At 51.9% G+C, this 17,081-nt stretch overlaps 1 protein-coding gene across 2 annotated transcripts in view; it reads left to right on the forward strand.

The window, feature by feature from the left end:
• The window catches only part of PREX1 (phosphatidylinositol-3,4,5-trisphosphate dependent Rac exchange factor 1), a 192,877-nt gene that overhangs the window by 156,856 nt on the left and 18,940 nt on the right, over window positions 1-17,081 (forward strand). For both annotated transcript variants that reach the window (XM_036826534.1, XM_036826535.1), the window contains 11 exons: window positions 1,143-1,285; window positions 2,995-3,087; window positions 4,024-4,172; window positions 5,911-5,996; window positions 7,794-7,930; window positions 8,629-8,740; window positions 12,012-12,199; window positions 12,489-12,650; window positions 13,322-13,532; window positions 13,973-14,249; window positions 16,847-17,053. In XM_036826534.1, the coding sequence (XP_036682429.1) occupies window positions 1,143-1,285; window positions 2,995-3,087; window positions 4,024-4,172; window positions 5,911-5,996; window positions 7,794-7,930; window positions 8,629-8,740; window positions 12,012-12,199; window positions 12,489-12,650; window positions 13,322-13,532; window positions 13,973-14,249; window positions 16,847-17,053 (1,765 nt within the window). The remainder of the gene's footprint in view (window positions 1-1,142; window positions 1,286-2,994; window positions 3,088-4,023; window positions 4,173-5,910; window positions 5,997-7,793; window positions 7,931-8,628; window positions 8,741-12,011; window positions 12,200-12,488; window positions 12,651-13,321; window positions 13,533-13,972; window positions 14,250-16,846; window positions 17,054-17,081) is intronic.

Below are 17,081 nucleotides of genomic sequence, written 5' to 3' on the forward strand. Positions count from 1 at the left end.
GCTGATTGTTACTGGTTCTTTTTATTCATTTTCCTGCCTTGTCTTAGAACAGAGGTCAGAAGACTTTTTCTGTAAAAGCCCAGCTAGTAAATATTTTAGATTTTGTGGACCATACAGTCTCTTTCAATTATTTAATTCATGTCATTGTGGCCCCAAAGCATCCCCAGACAATATGTAAATAAATGGGTGTGGCTGTGTCCCAATAAAACTTTATTTATAAAAAGCAGGAGTGGGCCACATTTGGCCCACAGGGACTGAGTGTGTTAGTTCCTGGTCTAAAGGGTTTCACTGTGGTCTGTTTCTGATTATCAGTGAGGGAGAGTTCCTTTTCATATAATTGTTGCCTGCTTAGATTTTCCCATATGTTAATTGCCCATTCATATCCTTTGCCCTTTTATCCATGAGTTTCCCAGCTTTCTCTGGTTGATTTGTTGGAGTTTCCTGTATATTCTAGGTGTTTATTCTTTGTTGGTTTTAGACAGTACAGTTAGTTTGGAATCTGCGGCCTGCCTATGGCCTTCCTACTGAATGGAAGTCTTTAATTTTATCATAGTGCTTTTTGGGGGGTCTTGTATATGAACTCCTTTTCTGCTCTAGGGCAGAGATATTCTCCTGCATTTTGTTTGGTGAGCTTTAGCTTTTCTGTTCCTATTTAGGTCTTTAATCCAAAAGGAGTTTATTGTTACATATGGTATGAGGTAGGGATCCGGTTTTATTTTTTTTTCCTTTGAGTCAGTTTTCCCTGTACCATCTGTGGAATACTCCACGTGATCGTTCATCATCCATCACATGCTGAGTTCCCATAAACAGTGTCCTCTTATGTGATTGCTGTTCTCTTCTGCTGGCTTTTAATCTGCTTCTGCTGTGGTTCCACACAGGTTTTGTTACCATGGCTTTGTAATATGCCTTTATAGCAGGTGGGGTGAGTTCAGATTTTTCAAGGGAAGTCAGAAAGGCAGGCTTTTATGTTGAATATCCTAATATGTTAGTATTGGCACAGGATTTTACTTAAAAGAGCACCGTGCTGGCCAAACCAAACTTGTCCAGGGGCTGGTTCCGGCCCGTGGCTGCCAGTTGGCAGGTGCTCCTGAAAGCTTCCCGTGTGAGCCTGACCTTGCGCTTGCATGTCTGTGGGTTCACAGTGCTGGAGAAGAGCGAGTTCAAGGATGAGTCCCAGTACTTCCGTTTCCACGCAGATGAGGAGATGGAGGGAACCAGCAGCAAGAACAAACAGCTTCGCAGCGACTTCAAGCTGGTGGAGAACATTCTGGCCAAGCGCCTGCTGGTAGGAGCAGAGCTGTGCTGCCGCATCTTCCTTCCCAGACCCGCCTGCAGGCCCGGGAACTGGGCAGCCTTCAGGTTATGGCTGGAGAAGTTGCGGTCAACTTGGAATACCCGAGAGTACGGGGGATTCTAGGTGGTGGCTGGTGGCAACACCGCCCAGAGGCCAGGTTGCTTTACTGGACAGACTACCCTCTTGACAGATGAGACTGGGCTCGCTGGGCTCCTTTTCTTTGCCTTCCCATCTCCCCTTGTCTGCCCCACACCCCAGCCTAGCCTTGTGCAGGGAGGATGGCCTCCTGAAATGACTCCTCCTGCACACCAAAACCTTGTGTCTTCTGGGCTGTCACCCTGCCCTTGTTCAGTTGCTGTAAATAGCCTTGCAGTTAAGGTGGAACACTTACCAGCCTGTTGAGATATTTTACTAGCCCAGCCCACCGAACCCTGTCTCTCTCCCGCTGGCGGGCAGTAGCCTGCATCTTGAGGCCTGGCCCACAGCAGGCAACCGGGGGAGAGGCTTGCAGAGGTTAGGTCTCTGTCATTGCCAGAGTTGAGGCCGAAGTCCACCTGATGGGAAGGCAGCTCCACTGACTTCTTTCCTATAGTACTTATGGGGGCTGCTGTTCCGATTCCCATTTATTGCACAGCAAAGCCCTCCAGTGCTCCCCATCACACTTAGGGTAAATCCAGTCTCTCACCGTGGCCTTCAAGACTCGTCATGCTTCTCCAGCTTCATCTCCTGTGCTCTCCCCTTCCTCATCCCACCCACCCCAGCCACTCCAGCCACCCTGATCTTCTTTCTTATCCTCCAGTACCTTGGAGCCTGACTCAGGGCCTTTGCACATGCTGTGCCCTCCACCTGAAGCACTTTCTCTACCCTTTAGAAACTTCTGTTCCTCACTTCATTCAGGTCTCAGCTCAGATACCACCTTCTCTGGCCCCGCTGCCACACCACGTCCTGTCCCTTTAAGTCATTTGTTTTAATTCAAACGACATACACCTCCTGCACCACGTTCTATAGTTCTTTATTTGTTTGTAGTCTGTCTCCCCCAGTAGATAGTCAGCTGCACGAGGGCAGGAACCGTCTGTCTTGTTCAGTGCTGTTTCCGGAACAGTAAAGTACCTGGCCCATATAATAGGCAGCAGCTCAACAAATATTTATTGAACGAATAAATGCATTTCCCTGTATCCCCACCACCACTGACCCCCCCGAACCCACCAACCTGCCTGTCATCCTGTGATGGGGAGGGACGGCTCCTCCCTAAACCCCCTTCCTGTCCCCAAGTTCTTGGTGGCTGGATTCCTTTGGATCTATTTTATTCATTAAGTCAGCAAGTTGTTATTGAGCACCTACTGTATGCCAGCAGATGGGGAGACAGTGGTGCATAAATAAGGAGGCTCTGTCCTCAGGTTGGGGAGAGGAAGGGGAGACAGGCAATGAAAAGTAAACAAATACGTGTGGTCAGCACCAGGCTGAAGCACGAGCCCAGTGGTGAGTCTTCACGTGACAGATACGTATTGAGCATCTTCCGTGTCCTGGGTGCTGCTAGTGTTTAAATCCATCCTGCCGCACCCCACCCCCCAATCTGTACCCTGAGTAGATCTGGGGCACGAGGAGCTGGCAGGATCACGGTTCTCACCATGGGGGCCAAGGTGGGGTTGGCTCCAGGCCCCCCTCCCTGCCTCACCATCTCTCCTGCCTCGGACCCTCAGATCCTGCCCCAGGAGGACGACTATGGCTTCGACATCGAGGAGAAGAACAAGGCCGTGGTGGTGAAGTCGGTCCAGAGGGGCTCGCTGGCAGAGGTGAGGCCGCTCAGAGGGGCCACCCTGGCTCGGGCTGGGTGCGGATGGGAAAGTGGGGCATCTCTCCTCGTTTCTTGAGGCAGGCCAGCTCAGAAAGCCCTGGGATGTCAGTGGTCCCTCCTTGTTCATTGCCCTGGTGGGGAAACTGAGTGTGGGGCGGTCTTGTCTGCAGAGCCCACGGCTTGGGGCTGCCCTCCCAGCATGTGCCACCACCTCCCTCTGCTGGCCTTATGGGGTGGTGCATGAAAACGATCCGAGGGTCTGAATCAGCTCCGATTATGGAAAAAAATATGCAGGGTTGCTGTGACATGGATACAAGGTCTGGAGGAGGACAGCCAAGGATTCAGCCCCGGGTCCTCTCAGCTGTTCGCAGGGGGTGTGCAGGTGGGTGGGAGAGAGGCACCTGCCGCTTTGTCCGGGGGCTCTGGTTGCTTCCTCGTAGCGATTAGCAATGTGTACGGCTGCAAGTAGCCACATGCCTCACAGTGGCAGGAACCGTGGGGGTTCATTTTTCTAATAACGTAAGCAGTGAGAAAGAGGTGGTTGTGTCTTGGTTCGGGGTCGATGCCTCTTTGACTTTCCTGGCCAAGCCCTTGTGGTCACAAGGTGGCTGCCCCGGGTCCACGCCTCGTGTCCTCACTCGGCTGGGCGGGAAGCCCGGGCGGACTGACGGCTCCTCCTCAGGGGAAAAGCGTCTTTCCCGTTAGCGCCCCCTGTAGGCCTCCCTCCATAGCTCGTTGGCCAGAACGGGTCTCCCCAGCCCCCTAACCGCTTACCACAGAGGGGAGCGGGGTTGCCCCGGGGGGCTCCCGCTGGTTGTGCTTGGTGCCGGCTCTGTGCTGCCTGAATGCGTTCAAGGCTCCTTAGCGAGGAGGAGAAGGGAGGGGAGGGGGCCAGTTAGCCGGTGTGCTTGTCTCCCGCTCCACCGCCGCCCAGATGGCCGGCCTGCAGGTGGGGAGGAAGATCTACTCGGTCAACGAGGACCTGGTGCTCCTGCGGCCGTTCGCAGAGGTGGAGTCCGTCCTCAGCCAGGCCTCCTGCTCCCGCCGCCCGCTGCGCCTCCTGGTAGCCACCAAGGCCAAAGAGTGAGTGTCCCCCCGGGTGGGGTGTCTGGTGACCTTCCTCTCAGGTTGAGGAGTTGCCCGAGTCCTAGGGGTGTTGCTGGGGGCCCGAGCCGTCCCGCTTCCCCGTGGTTCGGGCTCCTTCTGCAGGCACGTGACACAGTGCTGCTGCCTCTGTTCAGTCGACAGATGTTCGAGCGCCTGCTCTGTGCCCACTGGTGTTTCAGGCTCTGAGGATGCAGCCCCGTCTGGATAGATTCATTTCTACCCTCGTAGATCTCAGTCTGTTTGGAGGGTAGAGCAGGAGACAGACAAAAACAAAGCAGAAAAGTAAGAGACATACTGAGCCAGGGAGTTCAGGTAGTAGTGAGTGTGGACCAATATATAAAGCTGGGACGGGAGACGGGCGTGGGGAGGGGTGGTGGTCAGGGAGATGCCACTGAGAACTGAGGTGAAGACCTGAAGGAGGTAAGGGAGCGAGTCAAGGGGACTTCTGGAGGAGGAGGGTTCCAGGCAGAGGAGACAGCGAGTGCAAAGGCCCTGGGGTGGAACTGTGGCTGGTGTGTTTGAAGAACAATGAGGAAGCTGATGGGGCTGGAAGAGAGTGAATGAGAAAGAGGGGTGGGCAGTGAGGTCAGCCAGACCCTATAGGGCCTGTGCCCACGGTAAGGACCATGGAACCACTGGAAGGTTCTGAGCAGAGGGGCGGCATGATCTGATGTAGGTTCTGGCTGAATCTCTCTGGCTGCAAGTGGAGACTAGATTGTCAGGGGCAGAGGTAGAAGCAGGGGGAGTGGTAAGGAGGCTGGTGGCCCAGCCCCGCGTGGCAATGGTGGCAGCAGCTCAGCACTTATTCGTTCAATAAGGAACGAATGGTGGGGTGGTGAGAAGCGGTCGGGTACCAGATATAGGTACAGGGAGAAGCATTTTCTATTTTATAACCTGTGGATTTGGTTTTCACTTCTCCCTTCTATTTAAGGCAGATGCTCTCTGTTTTCTATTGATGAGAGTGATGGAAAGTTTTAAATAGGATTATTTCAGTAAAAAGACATGTCAATTTAAGGAAAATGATTGATAGTTTGGTTGGTATGTAGAAGTGACAGAAATCACCAAGGTGGAACGTTCCCGCTTCAAGTTCCAGAAATACCTGGGGTTTGAGAACAGGCTCTCAAGACGACTTTATCTGGCAGGTGGGGATGATCCAAGGCCCAATGTAGGGGGCACGCCCTTGGTAGGGAAGCCCCTGGATTAATGACACCTGCTGTATGACCCTGGGCAGGTGTTGCCTACTCTGCCCTGGTGACCCACTGCAGAATGGCCAACACCTGGGCCTTCAAATCATGCTCTCTGGGGGACACGTGGGCATTTTTCTAGAGTCAGCATCAAGATGTGCTGGGTCAGTTGTCACTCTCCCAAATCTGTGATTATTGAATAAAATGTTCACTGGCCAAGGTGCTGGTCTGGCTGCCACGAGGCCTCCTCTCACCAAGGGAATGATGGAGAGGGGGTAGGATGGTGATTGGGAATTTCTGTGCATGGACTGAATCTCCAGGGGTGGGCCAGCTGGTTCTGATCAATCAAAGATCCTGCTGCCATGGACTTTGGTTAGATGAGGTTTCTCTATACATTTGGACAGCGTGGTGCTGCTGCTATTTGGGGTTTGATTTCCCAAAAGCCTGTGGGGCAGGGGCTCCCAGGGTAGCCTCCTGGGGCTGTCGGGAGTGGTACTGCTTTACCTTATGGTTGCTTTTGCTTCGTGCAGGATCATCAAAGTCCCTGATCGTCCAGAGGCTCTGTGCTTCCAGATCCGTGGAGCTGCCCCACCGTACGTCTATGCTGTGGGGAGAGGTGAGCGGGAGCCTAAGAGGTGGAGCGGGGAGCTTTGGGAGGTGGGTCTGTGTGTGTGTGGAAGGAGTTCAGAGGTGCCCAAACCATTACCTCCAGGCCTGTGCCTCTTAGTGCACCATTAGCACTTACCTTCTTTGCTTGAAGCCAAGGCTTGCAAACGCTTGTGGAGGGGGGTCAGGCAGTTACAAATGGGCAACTAAAAGGAAGGCACTAGGGAGTGGTGAGGACTATGGCAAAGTGAGAAAAATACATGTTCACTCAAAAAGGGGCAGTTTTTCTTCAGCTGAAACTCATTATTGCCAGGCAGGAATGTGGACCTCCTCCTGCCAGGTTTGATTTTTTTAAAGAAACCAGAAATAGGAATTTTGGCCACACTTCTGTGGCCAGATAGATCCAGCCCATAGGCCAGCAGTTTGAGACCTCTGATTTCTTATTGCCTTCTCCTTGTGTGCTGCTTAAGAGGTTACTCTGTCCAGGAGATGAAACCAAATTGACCTGAAATACGGGGTTCCCAGCCCTTTTTGCATCTGAGGGCCCTGTTTTTAAAGTTCAAACATTCATTGCCCACTCTTGTGGTCATAGCTGTACTTTTAATATGTATTGATCGAAAATGCATGTCACGATAGAAAGCTACTGAGAATTTGTTAATATCTTAAAGTAGGTTTTAATTTTATTTATCCCTAAAGCAGTGGTTCTCAACTGGGGGCAGTTTCACTCTCCAGAGACATCTGACAATGTCTGGAGACATCTTTGGTTGTTATAACTTGGGGTGCAGGCGCTACTGACATCTCATGGGTAGAGACCAGGGATGGTGCTAAACATCCTACAGTGCCCAGGACAGCTCCCCACAACAGAGAATTATGCAGCCCAGAATGTCAGTAGTGTTGAGGTGAGAAACCCTGCCTTAGAGCAGAATAGGTGTTTATAGGCAAACTAGGCAAAAATAGTAAGACAGCTGATATTTCTTGAGTCCTTACTAAGAGCCAGGCACGGGGCTAAATGATTAACATGTTTCAACTCACCGAATCTCTCAAGAACCCTATGAGTAGATATTATTAGTGTCTTCATTTTACAGATGAGGCAGCCAAGGCACAGAGAGGTTATGGAACTTGCCTGAGGTCACACACTTGGTCAATGACAGAGCCAGAATTTGAACCCAGGCTCCTGGGGTCCAGGCCTGTACTTGTCCCCATCACACCACGCAGGCCTGATGTTTTCCTGTGTACGAAGCTTGACATTCACTTGCATTTCTAGACCCTTCATATTAACCACACAAAACCCTGGGGTCCAAGCCCTGCAGTTTGGGAGTTGTGGTATAGCTGAGAAAACATGCCCTTAGAGTCTGGTAGACCTGGGTTCGAAACCTGCCTTATCCTAGGCACGTGACCTTGAGAGAGTCACTTTGCCTCTTCGAGCCTCTGTCTCCCTGTCTGCAAAATGGGGCTGATCCTGGCCCCAGTATCATGGGTTGTAGTGGGACTTTAAAGGAGATGAAGCTCTAGAGTGAAACGTTGCTGGGTTCAAGTCCAGCCCCCCTTGCTGCGTGACCTTGGGCTAGCTGCTACTTCTCTGAACCTCAGTCTCTTCTTCTGCAAAATGGGAATGCCAGTCCCTGTCCTGCCCACTGGCATGGGGTGGAGAGTGGCTGCAGGGTGCGGGGGATGGAGGTGGCGTTTGGGGGAGTTGGGGTGGCGGATGGGGTGGGGGACAGGTTCATCTGGTTACTTACCCTTGCCTGGCACTGCCCCGGACTCTCTTCGCCTGGCATCCAGCCTCGAGCACTCTTGTCCCCCTTAGGCTCTGAGGCTGCGGCCGCAGGCCTCTGTGCTGGCCAGTGCATCCTGAAGGTCAACGGCAACAACGTGATGAACGATGGAGCCCCAGAGGTCCTAGAGCACTTCCAGGCTTTCCGGAGCCGCCGAGAAGAGGCCCTGGTGAGCCACCCGGCAGCTAAGGGGATCAGGGAAGCCCTGCTCGTTGGGGTAGGGGCTGAGGACCACGTCCCCTTCTCTGGGGAAAAGCCTGAAGGCACCACAGCGTTTTAGGTGGGGCGGGGTGGGGCTGCCTACCTGGCAGGGCTGAGCTGGGCTTGGGCTCTAGGACCCCTCTGCTTCCTAAACCTCATGGCCTCAGTTTTCACAGCTGTGAAATGGGTGTGATAAGACCCTCTTTTCTTACCACATGGGCACGTTGGGCAAATAGTCACATCAGCGGTAAAAAACTGATGTTATACTTGGGTTGGGGACCAGAGTTCTGTGGAGGGTGATCCTCATTGGTTCATTTAATAAGTGTTTATTGAGCACCTGCTGTGTGCCTGGCATGTTTCGAGGCCCTGGGGCCACGGGAGAGACAAGGTTTCTGCTCCCATGGAGCTGACTTACATTTTCTAAGGCTCCTCCTTCCCTGGCTTCTGTGTGGAGCATAGACTATAGACAGTGAGGGCTGAGTGTGACTGCAGGTCCCTCAGGAAGGTTCCAGAGTGAAGTCTGGGAGGGCTTTCTGAAGGTGGTGTCGCCAACAGGCTAAAAGCCTGAGCTTTTGGAATTAGGGAACAGTGTGCACCTTGGCCCCTTCCCTTCCTCCCTGGGCTCCTGGCGTCGTGGCCGCCCCTCTTACTCTACTCCCTGCACAGGGCCTGTACCAGTGGGTCTACCACACCCACGAGGATGCCCAGGAGGCCCGGGAGGCCCCCAGCGAGGACCCTAGTGGCGAGGGGGCCCGAGAGGAAGACCAGTCCAACTCAGGTAACAGGACAGGTGGGCCGTGTGACGGAGATGCCAGCAGGGACCGGGTCCTCCTCTGTGTCCACACTCCTCCCGATTCCATCCAGTCCATCCCGACGCCACGGGTTCTGTGTTAGTCTCTGACTGCTGCTGTAACAAAGTACCGCAAACCTGATGGTGTAAAACAACACACGTTTATTATGTTACAGTTCTGGAGGTCAGGAGTCTGAAATGAGACTCACCAGGCTATAATCAAGGTGTCAGCAGGGCTGCATTCCTTTCTGTGGCTCTATGGGAGAATCCATTCACTTGCCTGTTTCAGGTTCTAGAAGCTTGGCTCGTGGCCCCCCTTCCTCCATCTTCAGAGCCAGCAGTGTTGGCCTGCGTCCTTCTCACACTGCCATCTCCCTAATTCTAACTCTCCTGATTCCATCTTCCCCATTTAAGAACCCTTGTTCACTGGGTTCACCTGGATCATCTGGAATAATCTTACTGTAAAGTCAGCTGATTAACAACCCTATTTCCAGCTGCAACCCTAATTCCTCCTTGCCAGGTAACATAGCGTACACACGGGGCCCAGGGATGGGATGTGGGTATTTTTTTAGGGATTGTTATTCTTTTTCTTTTAATATTTTGTTGCAGTGTTTTGTTTTGTTTTATAAATTTAGTTATTTTATTTTTGGCTGTGTTGGGTCTTCATTGCTGCACACAGGCTTTCTCTAGTTGTGGTGAGCGGGGGCTACTCTTCATTGCAGTGCGCGGGCTTCTCATTGCGGTGGCTTCTCTTGTTGTGGAGCACGGGCTCTAGGCACGCAGGCTTCAGTAGTTGTGGCTCGTGGACTCTAGAGCGCAGGCCCAGTAGTTGTGGTGCACGGACTTAGTTTCTCCACACACAGCATGTGGGATCTTCCCAGAGCAGGGCTCGAACCTGTGTCCCCTGCATTGGCAGGCAGATTCTTAACCACTGCGCCACCAAGGAAGCCCCAGGGGCTGTTATTCTGTCCAGCACGAGCTCCCATGTTTTTCTCTCTGCCCAGCCTCAGCCCTGGACCCCCAGACCCATCATTCTACCTGACATCCCCGGATGTCTAACAGGCATCATGGCCAAAGTTGAACTCCTGACCTTCCTCTGAAGCCTGTTGCTCCCCTCAGGGTCCCCTCTCCATCCTTCCAGATTCTCAGGCCCCAAACTCAGAGTTCTCCCTGACTGTTCTTTCTCCTGTATCCCGCCACCTTGCTTCCAGCATCCAGGCTCATTGCCTGTACCTTCCCCTTGCAACCAGAATCACCACCTCCATCGCTGCCTGGTCCGAGCCACCATCGTTTCTCACCAGGACTATTGTAGTAGCCTGCTCACTCTTCTCCCTGCCCTGCCTTACCTCTCCTCCTATAGGCTAGTCTCAAAAAATAGAACAGAACCTTCCAGTGGCTTCCACCCTATGCAGGGCAAAGACCAAGTCCTCGTCATGGTCTTCCAGGCCCAGCCTTGCTCCCCAGCCTCACCTCTCGTCGCTTCCCCACTTGCCCTCGCTGCTCCATCCACTCCAGCCTCTTGTTCTTAAATACCAAATGGACTCCTGCCCCAGGGCCTTTGCACTTGCAGTTCCCTCCACCTGGAATGCTTTCCCCCTGAGTACTTCTTACCTCATGCTCTTCACCTCACTCAGCTCTCTGCTCAAATGTCACCTCCTCAGAGAGGCCACCTTGAGTGCTGTAATTAAATAAGCCCTTCCTGTCCCTCAGTGTCTCCTTATCCTGTTTTATTTTTCTTCACCATGTGTATTAGTTGACATATATCATACAGTTATTTATTGCTTTCCTCTGTTTTCCCCACTAGCGTAAGCTCCCCGAGGGCAGGGATTTTGTTTGTTTTATTCCTTGCTGTATGCTCCGAGCCTTGAACTGTGCCTGGCGCGTAGTAGGCGCTGAGTGAATACTTGTAGTTTGAATAATAGCCCCTCCTCTCCGGTTGCTTCTCTGGACTCTGCCCCGTACTTCTGCTGGGCTGGGGGTGGGGGCAGACGCCATGGGTAGACCAGGGGCTTTGGGTGCCTCTGTGTCCAACAGCTCTGGGCTCCTGGCTGCTGACTTTGGGGTCAACAAAGAACCAGGGTTTATGGGGTTGGCTGGGGAGCTGTCCCACGCTGCTGAAACACCCACAGCCTGGCAGAGGGGTCCTAAAGGGGACAGGCTGATGGGGAGGGGGGAGAGGCCAGCTGGCAGCTGTGAGCTCAGTTTGTGCCCCTCTGAGAGGAAAGGGCTGTGGCCCTCCTTCCCCAACATGTGGGCGACCCCTGATGATGACCGTAAACCACGCTGAGAGGAGCTGGCGGTTTCTACTCTTCTGTTCAACAAGTAGAAGCACCTACTATGTGCCAGGTTCTGTTCTAGGAGCTGGGGAGAAACGAGTAAGCAAGGCAGACAGGGTCCCTGCCCTCAGGACACTGATGTGAGGGGAGCCAGACAATGAACAAAAGAACGAAAAAACTGACAAGTGGCGACACAGTATGAGGGTGAGGGGAGAAAGAGTGATGGGGTGTGTGTTGAGAGGTCCTCTTTGGAGCAGGTGGGGAGGAAAGCAGTTCACTCCAATAAAGTGTCTGCTTTCTCCCTAGATACATCACTACCTAGCTGTGTGGCTCTGAGGAGTCACAGCCTCTCTGGGCCCATATTAATCAGAACTGAAACTGAGCTACATAAAAACATTGGCTCAGCAAACTAAAAGGTCTGAGTAGGGTCAACAAGCTTCAGGTCTGGCTCAATCCAGCACTTTATATAGTGAGGAGGCTCTTTCTTTTTCTCCAGTTCTCAGCTCTGCTCCCTCTGTGTTGGTTTCCCTCTTACATGCTGTTTTTCCCACCTGGTGGCTCTAGTAACTTGGAATCCAGTTGAAAAAGAGAATATCCCCTTCTCTTTGTAGATCCAACAAAAGTGCCAGACTTTACTCTCATTGACTCAGCTTGGGTCACATGCTCACTCCAGAACCAATCACTATGAATAGAGGAAATCAAACATGCTGATTGGCCAGGCCTTTGCCTCTGGGGGAGGGTATGGTTGGGGGGGCCTTTTCTGAGCCACATAGACTGAGAAAGGGGCTCAAGGGTAGATTCCTAGAAGGAAAATCTTCTAGAACAAGAGGTGAATGATAGCGGGCTGGCAAAAATGAACAGAGCTGCAGCACTTTAGTCCCCCCATCTGTCCAACACAAGCCATCTGCGGTGCTGGGTCAGGAGGCTGGCTTGGTGTGGGGTGGTGCCCCCTCCTCAGGGTTGCCTGTCCCTCTGGCTTCCAGCCTTCCCCCTGCTGTCCCTGGGTCCCCAGCTGAGCCTGCACGAGGACAGCGCTGTGGTCAGCCTGACGGTGGACAACGTGCACCTGGAGCATGGTGTGGTGTACGAGTACGTGAGCACAGCAGGCATCAAGTGCCACGTGCTGGAGAAGATCGTGGAGCCCCGTGGCTGCTTCCGCCTCACTGCCAAGGTCTTGCTGGGTGCTGCCCTGCCCTGGGGGTGGGGCAGCCTGATTCCCATGTCCTCAGAGTTAGCCTGGAGCCCTGCATCCTAGTTCCTCCCCCTCCACTTGGTAGCTGTGGGGCTTAGGAGACTGACTTGTTATCTCTTAGCCTCAGTTTACTCATCTGCTAAATGGGCCAGTAATAGAGCTGACCTCACACACGTATTATGAGGCATATAGTAGTCACCCCAGATAAACCCGTTAAGACCCTCCCAGGTGCACAGCGAGTGCTCAGTAGCTGTTAATATTTCTGCAGATCCTTGAGGCCTTTGCCACCGATGACAGTGTCTTTGTGCAGAACTGTGGGCGGCTTATGGCCCTGAGCAACAACATAAGGACCATGTCCCACTATGAGTTCCGCAACATCTGTGACACCAAGCTGGAGAGCATCAGCCAGAGGATCGCCTTATACCAGGAGGTGCCTGCACCCTACAGGGTCTCAACTCGGGGTATTTTGGTCGTAAATGTCAAAACCCAACCCAATTTAGCTTAAACAAACAGGAGAATTTATTGGTTTATATTACTGAAGCGTCCAGAGGTGAGCTTCAGGCATGGTTGTATCCAGGCACTCAAACAACTATCACACTATTACAAGAACGGGGCCTCTCTCTTTGTCTTGACTTTATTTTCCTGTATTGGCTTCACTCTCAGGCAGGTCCTTTTCGTGTGGTGACAAAATGGCCCCCAATGGCTCTAGCCTTAGCAACCCCAGTAGAAAAGGAACTCGAAGAGAGCTTTCGTTGGCTTGGCTTGGGTCCCTTGCCTAGACCTGTACCAGTGTCTGCAAGGATGGGGAGGTAGCCTTACCTGAACCTCACAGACTGTGGGTCAGGGAGAGATGTTCCTCAAGGACAGCTCAGGTGCAGCTAAAATGGAGAGGTACTTGGAGGCCTCACATTTCTCCAGGCCTCCCCTGAAATCTGGGTCCAGTAAAAGGCACTGCAGGGCAATTTACTTTTCCATTTGGAACTATTGGCATTTTGTCCAATTTTGGATTGTCTGACCTAGGCCAGGATAAAGTGGGTACTGGTGGTGGGCCAGAATTTCCAGACCCCTGTATCACGACTCCATGTCCCCCACCTTTCTCAGTTTGCAGCTCAGCTAAAGAGCAGGGTCAGCCCGCCCTTCAAACAAGCACCCCTGGAACCCCATCCGCTGTGTGGCCTGGACTTTTGCCCCACCAATTGCCACGTCAACCTCATGGAAGTGTCCTACCCCAAGACTACTCCCTCGGTTGGCAGGTCCTTCAGCATCCGCTTTGGTCGCAAACCCTCCCTCATCGGCCTTGACCCAGAGCAAGGTAACTGTGTGTCTGTCAAAAACTGTGTCCAGATCTCACACTACGGATACTTACAGAAGCATGTCTGAAGGCCAGCAGTCCAGAGCTGGAATGATAGCTCCACGGTCATCAGGGATCCAGGCTCCTTCTATCTTTCTGTGCCACCATCTCTAGATGTTGCTTTTATCCTGAAGGATGCCTCATGGTATATAGAATAGCTGCTGGAGGACCAGCCATCATGTCTACATTCCAGGCAGGAAAAAGATCACAGTAGTTAAAAGCATATTAGCACCAAACCGAAACTTTCTTATTGAAGTGATTTAATGTATTAAAAGAATGTTTAAAAGAGAAATCTCTCTCATTGATTGAGATCCTTAAAATGAGTTTGTATACCTCTGTCTAAGGGGCTTGTGGGTGTCTGGGGGCTGTTTCCAAGTGAACTCTCCCTCCCTCCACTGTAGGTCACCTGAACCCCATGTCCTACACCCAACACTGCATCACCACCATGGCTGCCCCATCCTGGAAGTGCCTACCTGCTGCAGATGGGGACCCCCAAAGCCAGGGTCCCAACGACAGCAGCTTTGGGTCAGCCAATGGAACCCTTGGCCAGGAGGACCGGGGTTTGAGCTTCCTACTCAAGCAGGAGGACCGTGAGATCCAGGATGCCTACCTGCAGCTCTTTACCAGACTGGATGTGGCCCTGAAGGAGATGAAGCAATATGTTACCCAGATCAACAGGTGAGCCCCGGGCCCAGGAGGGAATGGCCCGAGTGTCAGGGTCAGGCTTTCTCAATATCAGCGGCCTCAACATTTTGGGTAGGATCCTTCTTCGGAGTTGGGGGCGGTCCTGTACATTATAGGCTGTTAGCGGTATCCCTGGCTTCTACCCACTAGATGCCAGTAGCACCCCTTTCCCCAGTTGTGACAATCACAAATGTCTTCAGACCTTGTCAGATGCCCTCTGGGGGGCAAAATCTCCCCTGACTGAGAACCACTGATCTAATGAAAGGATGGATGTAGGCGGCATCATCAGTAGAGGCTAAAACTATTTGTTGAGAGGTTTGGGGGGGACTTTATCATTTTAATGTTGCAGAAAGAGAGACGGCTAGACGTGATGTCCCTTTTGGTGCGAAGCAGCAGGACACACACACCGCACCACCTACAAAGCGTTCTTGCCAACACAAGTCGCACCGTTCTCTGATCAAAGTTCTAGGTCTCACTACTCAGCTAGAGGACTGGGTTTTAAGGGAGGGTGAAATGCCACCTCAGGGACGCAGTTGGCTAAATCCAGAGGGTGGGTGATTCTAGATGACAAATGACCCAGTTTCTTTAACAAATAAATGATTGGAGGGGAAGCAGGTACAGGGAGGGGGAGGAGGAACTGTTAGGGAAGGGACTTGAGAGACACATCAACCAAATACAGTGTCTGGACCAGGTTCGGGTTCTGTTTCTAACATACCATCTGTGAGAAGACACTTTGGGGAGCATCAGGGATCCCGTGGACTGGGAACCAGATGGTATTATGGAATGACTGATTTTGTTAGGTGTGGTAATAGTGACTGGTTATGTTTACAACAGTGTTTCTCAGCCTCAGTACTGTTGACATTTTGGGCCCGATAATTCTTTGTTGTGGGGTACTTAGTGGCATTCCTGGCCTCTACTCCTTGGATGCCAGTAGCTAGCCCACCCCTCCCCGCCCTGCTTCAGTTGTGACAACTAAAAATGTCTCTGGACGTTGCTAAATGTTTGCGCCTGAGGAAACTTGCTAAATTGCTAACCGTTTCCTGGGGTGGAGGAGTGGGGGACAGAAAGCACCCTCAGTTGAGAACCGTTGCTTTAAAAATAAATCCTTATGTGCTAGAGACACATATGGAAGTGTTTATAGGGGAAATTATATGATATATCTTAGGTTTGTTTTAAACACTCCAGAAAAAGAAAAAGCAACAGGAAAGATGGAGGAAAGAAAAGTGGATCCTGAGTTGCCACTGTTGAAGCTGGCAGCTGGGTACCTGGGGTCCATCATACTGGTCCCTCTCCTTTTGTGTATGATAGAAATTGTCAATGAGAATAGGAAAAATAATGTAGGGTCTGGAGGCAGGAGGCCTGGGTTTGATCCTGGCCCTGCCACTTATTAGCTGTGTGACCTTAGGCAAGTCACTTAACCTCTCTGAGCCTTGATGGTCTCACCTGTTAAAATGGGGCTAATCATAATACTGACCTCGTTGAGATGTAGTAGGATTATATCCGCCAGGGTTTACTGATCACTTACAAGGCACCAGACACTCTTCTAAGCACTTTACATATTTTAACTCCCTTAATCTTTACAGCAGCTTAGGACGTAGATAGTGATATTACTCCAGATGAGGAAACTGAGTCTCAGAGAGGTTTAATAATTAGCTTTAGGTCTCTGAACTAGGAAATGGTAGCATCGGGATTTGAACCTGGGGTCTGTCTGTCTTAAAAACCTATAGTCTTAACAATTATACTCTATGCCAGGGATTGACACACTAGGGCCTATGGGCCAAATCCAGCCCACTGCTTTTTTTTTTTTAAATAAAGATTTATTGGAACACAGCCATGCCCAGTTTTTTACATGTTCTCTATGGTGTTGTCACAGTACAGCAGCAGAGTTGAGTGTATAGTTGTAACTGAGACCATATGGCCCTTATAGACCACGTTTCCCAGGTGCCTTCTTTTCTCTGGAGCCTGTGTAGCTTGGCTGTGAAATAAAGAGTATCCATATGTCACGCTCCCTACAGGAGGGACAATGTATTCGCATCTGCAGAGTTGCTGGTGGGATTTTCTTTCTTATTAATTAATTAACTAATTAATTAATTAATTAATTAATTTATTTTTGGCTGCGTTGGGTCTTCGTTGCTGCGCGGACTTTCTCTAGTTGCGGCGCGCGGGGGCTACTCTTCGTTGCGGTGCGCAGGCTTCTCATTGCGGTGGCTTCTCTTGTTACAGAGCACGGGCTCTAGGCGTGCAGGCTTCAGTAGTCGTGGCATAAGGGCTCAGTAGTTGTGGCTCGCGGGCTCTAGAGCGCAGGCTCAGTAGTTGTGGCGCACGGGCTTAGTTGCTCCGCAGCATGTGGGATCTTCCTGGACCAGGGATCGAACCCGTGTCCCCTGCATTGGCAGGCGGATTCTTAACCACTGCGCCACCAGGGAAGTCCTGCTGGTGGGATTTTCAGGGAAGGGACACAGAGCATTTGACGGCTCCCTCTGCTTAGGATCAAAGGTGAGACCTGACGTCAGAGCCTTGCCTGGGGCCTCCATGGAGGCAAGTGGAGCCACGGGCCTCTGCCTTTAACTTCAAAGTCTTTGCTCCTGCAGGCTGCTGTCCACCATCACGGAGCCCACCTCGGGTGGGTCCTGCGATCCGCCCTTGGCCGAGGAGGCCTCATCCCCCCAGCTGGTCAGCGAAGAGAGCGAGATGGACAGGACCGACCACGGGGGCAGCAAGAAAGTGTGCTTCAAGGTGTCTGAGGAGGATCAGGAGGACTCGGGTCATGACACCATGAGCTACCGGGACTCCTACAGGTGGGGACAAGCTGGGGGTTCTCGTGGG

Source organism: Balaenoptera musculus, chromosome 15, assembly GCF_009873245.2.
Source record: "Balaenoptera musculus isolate JJ_BM4_2016_0621 chromosome 15, mBalMus1.pri.v3, whole genome shotgun sequence".
NCBI lineage: Eukaryota > Metazoa > Chordata > Mammalia > Artiodactyla > Balaenopteridae > Balaenoptera > Balaenoptera musculus.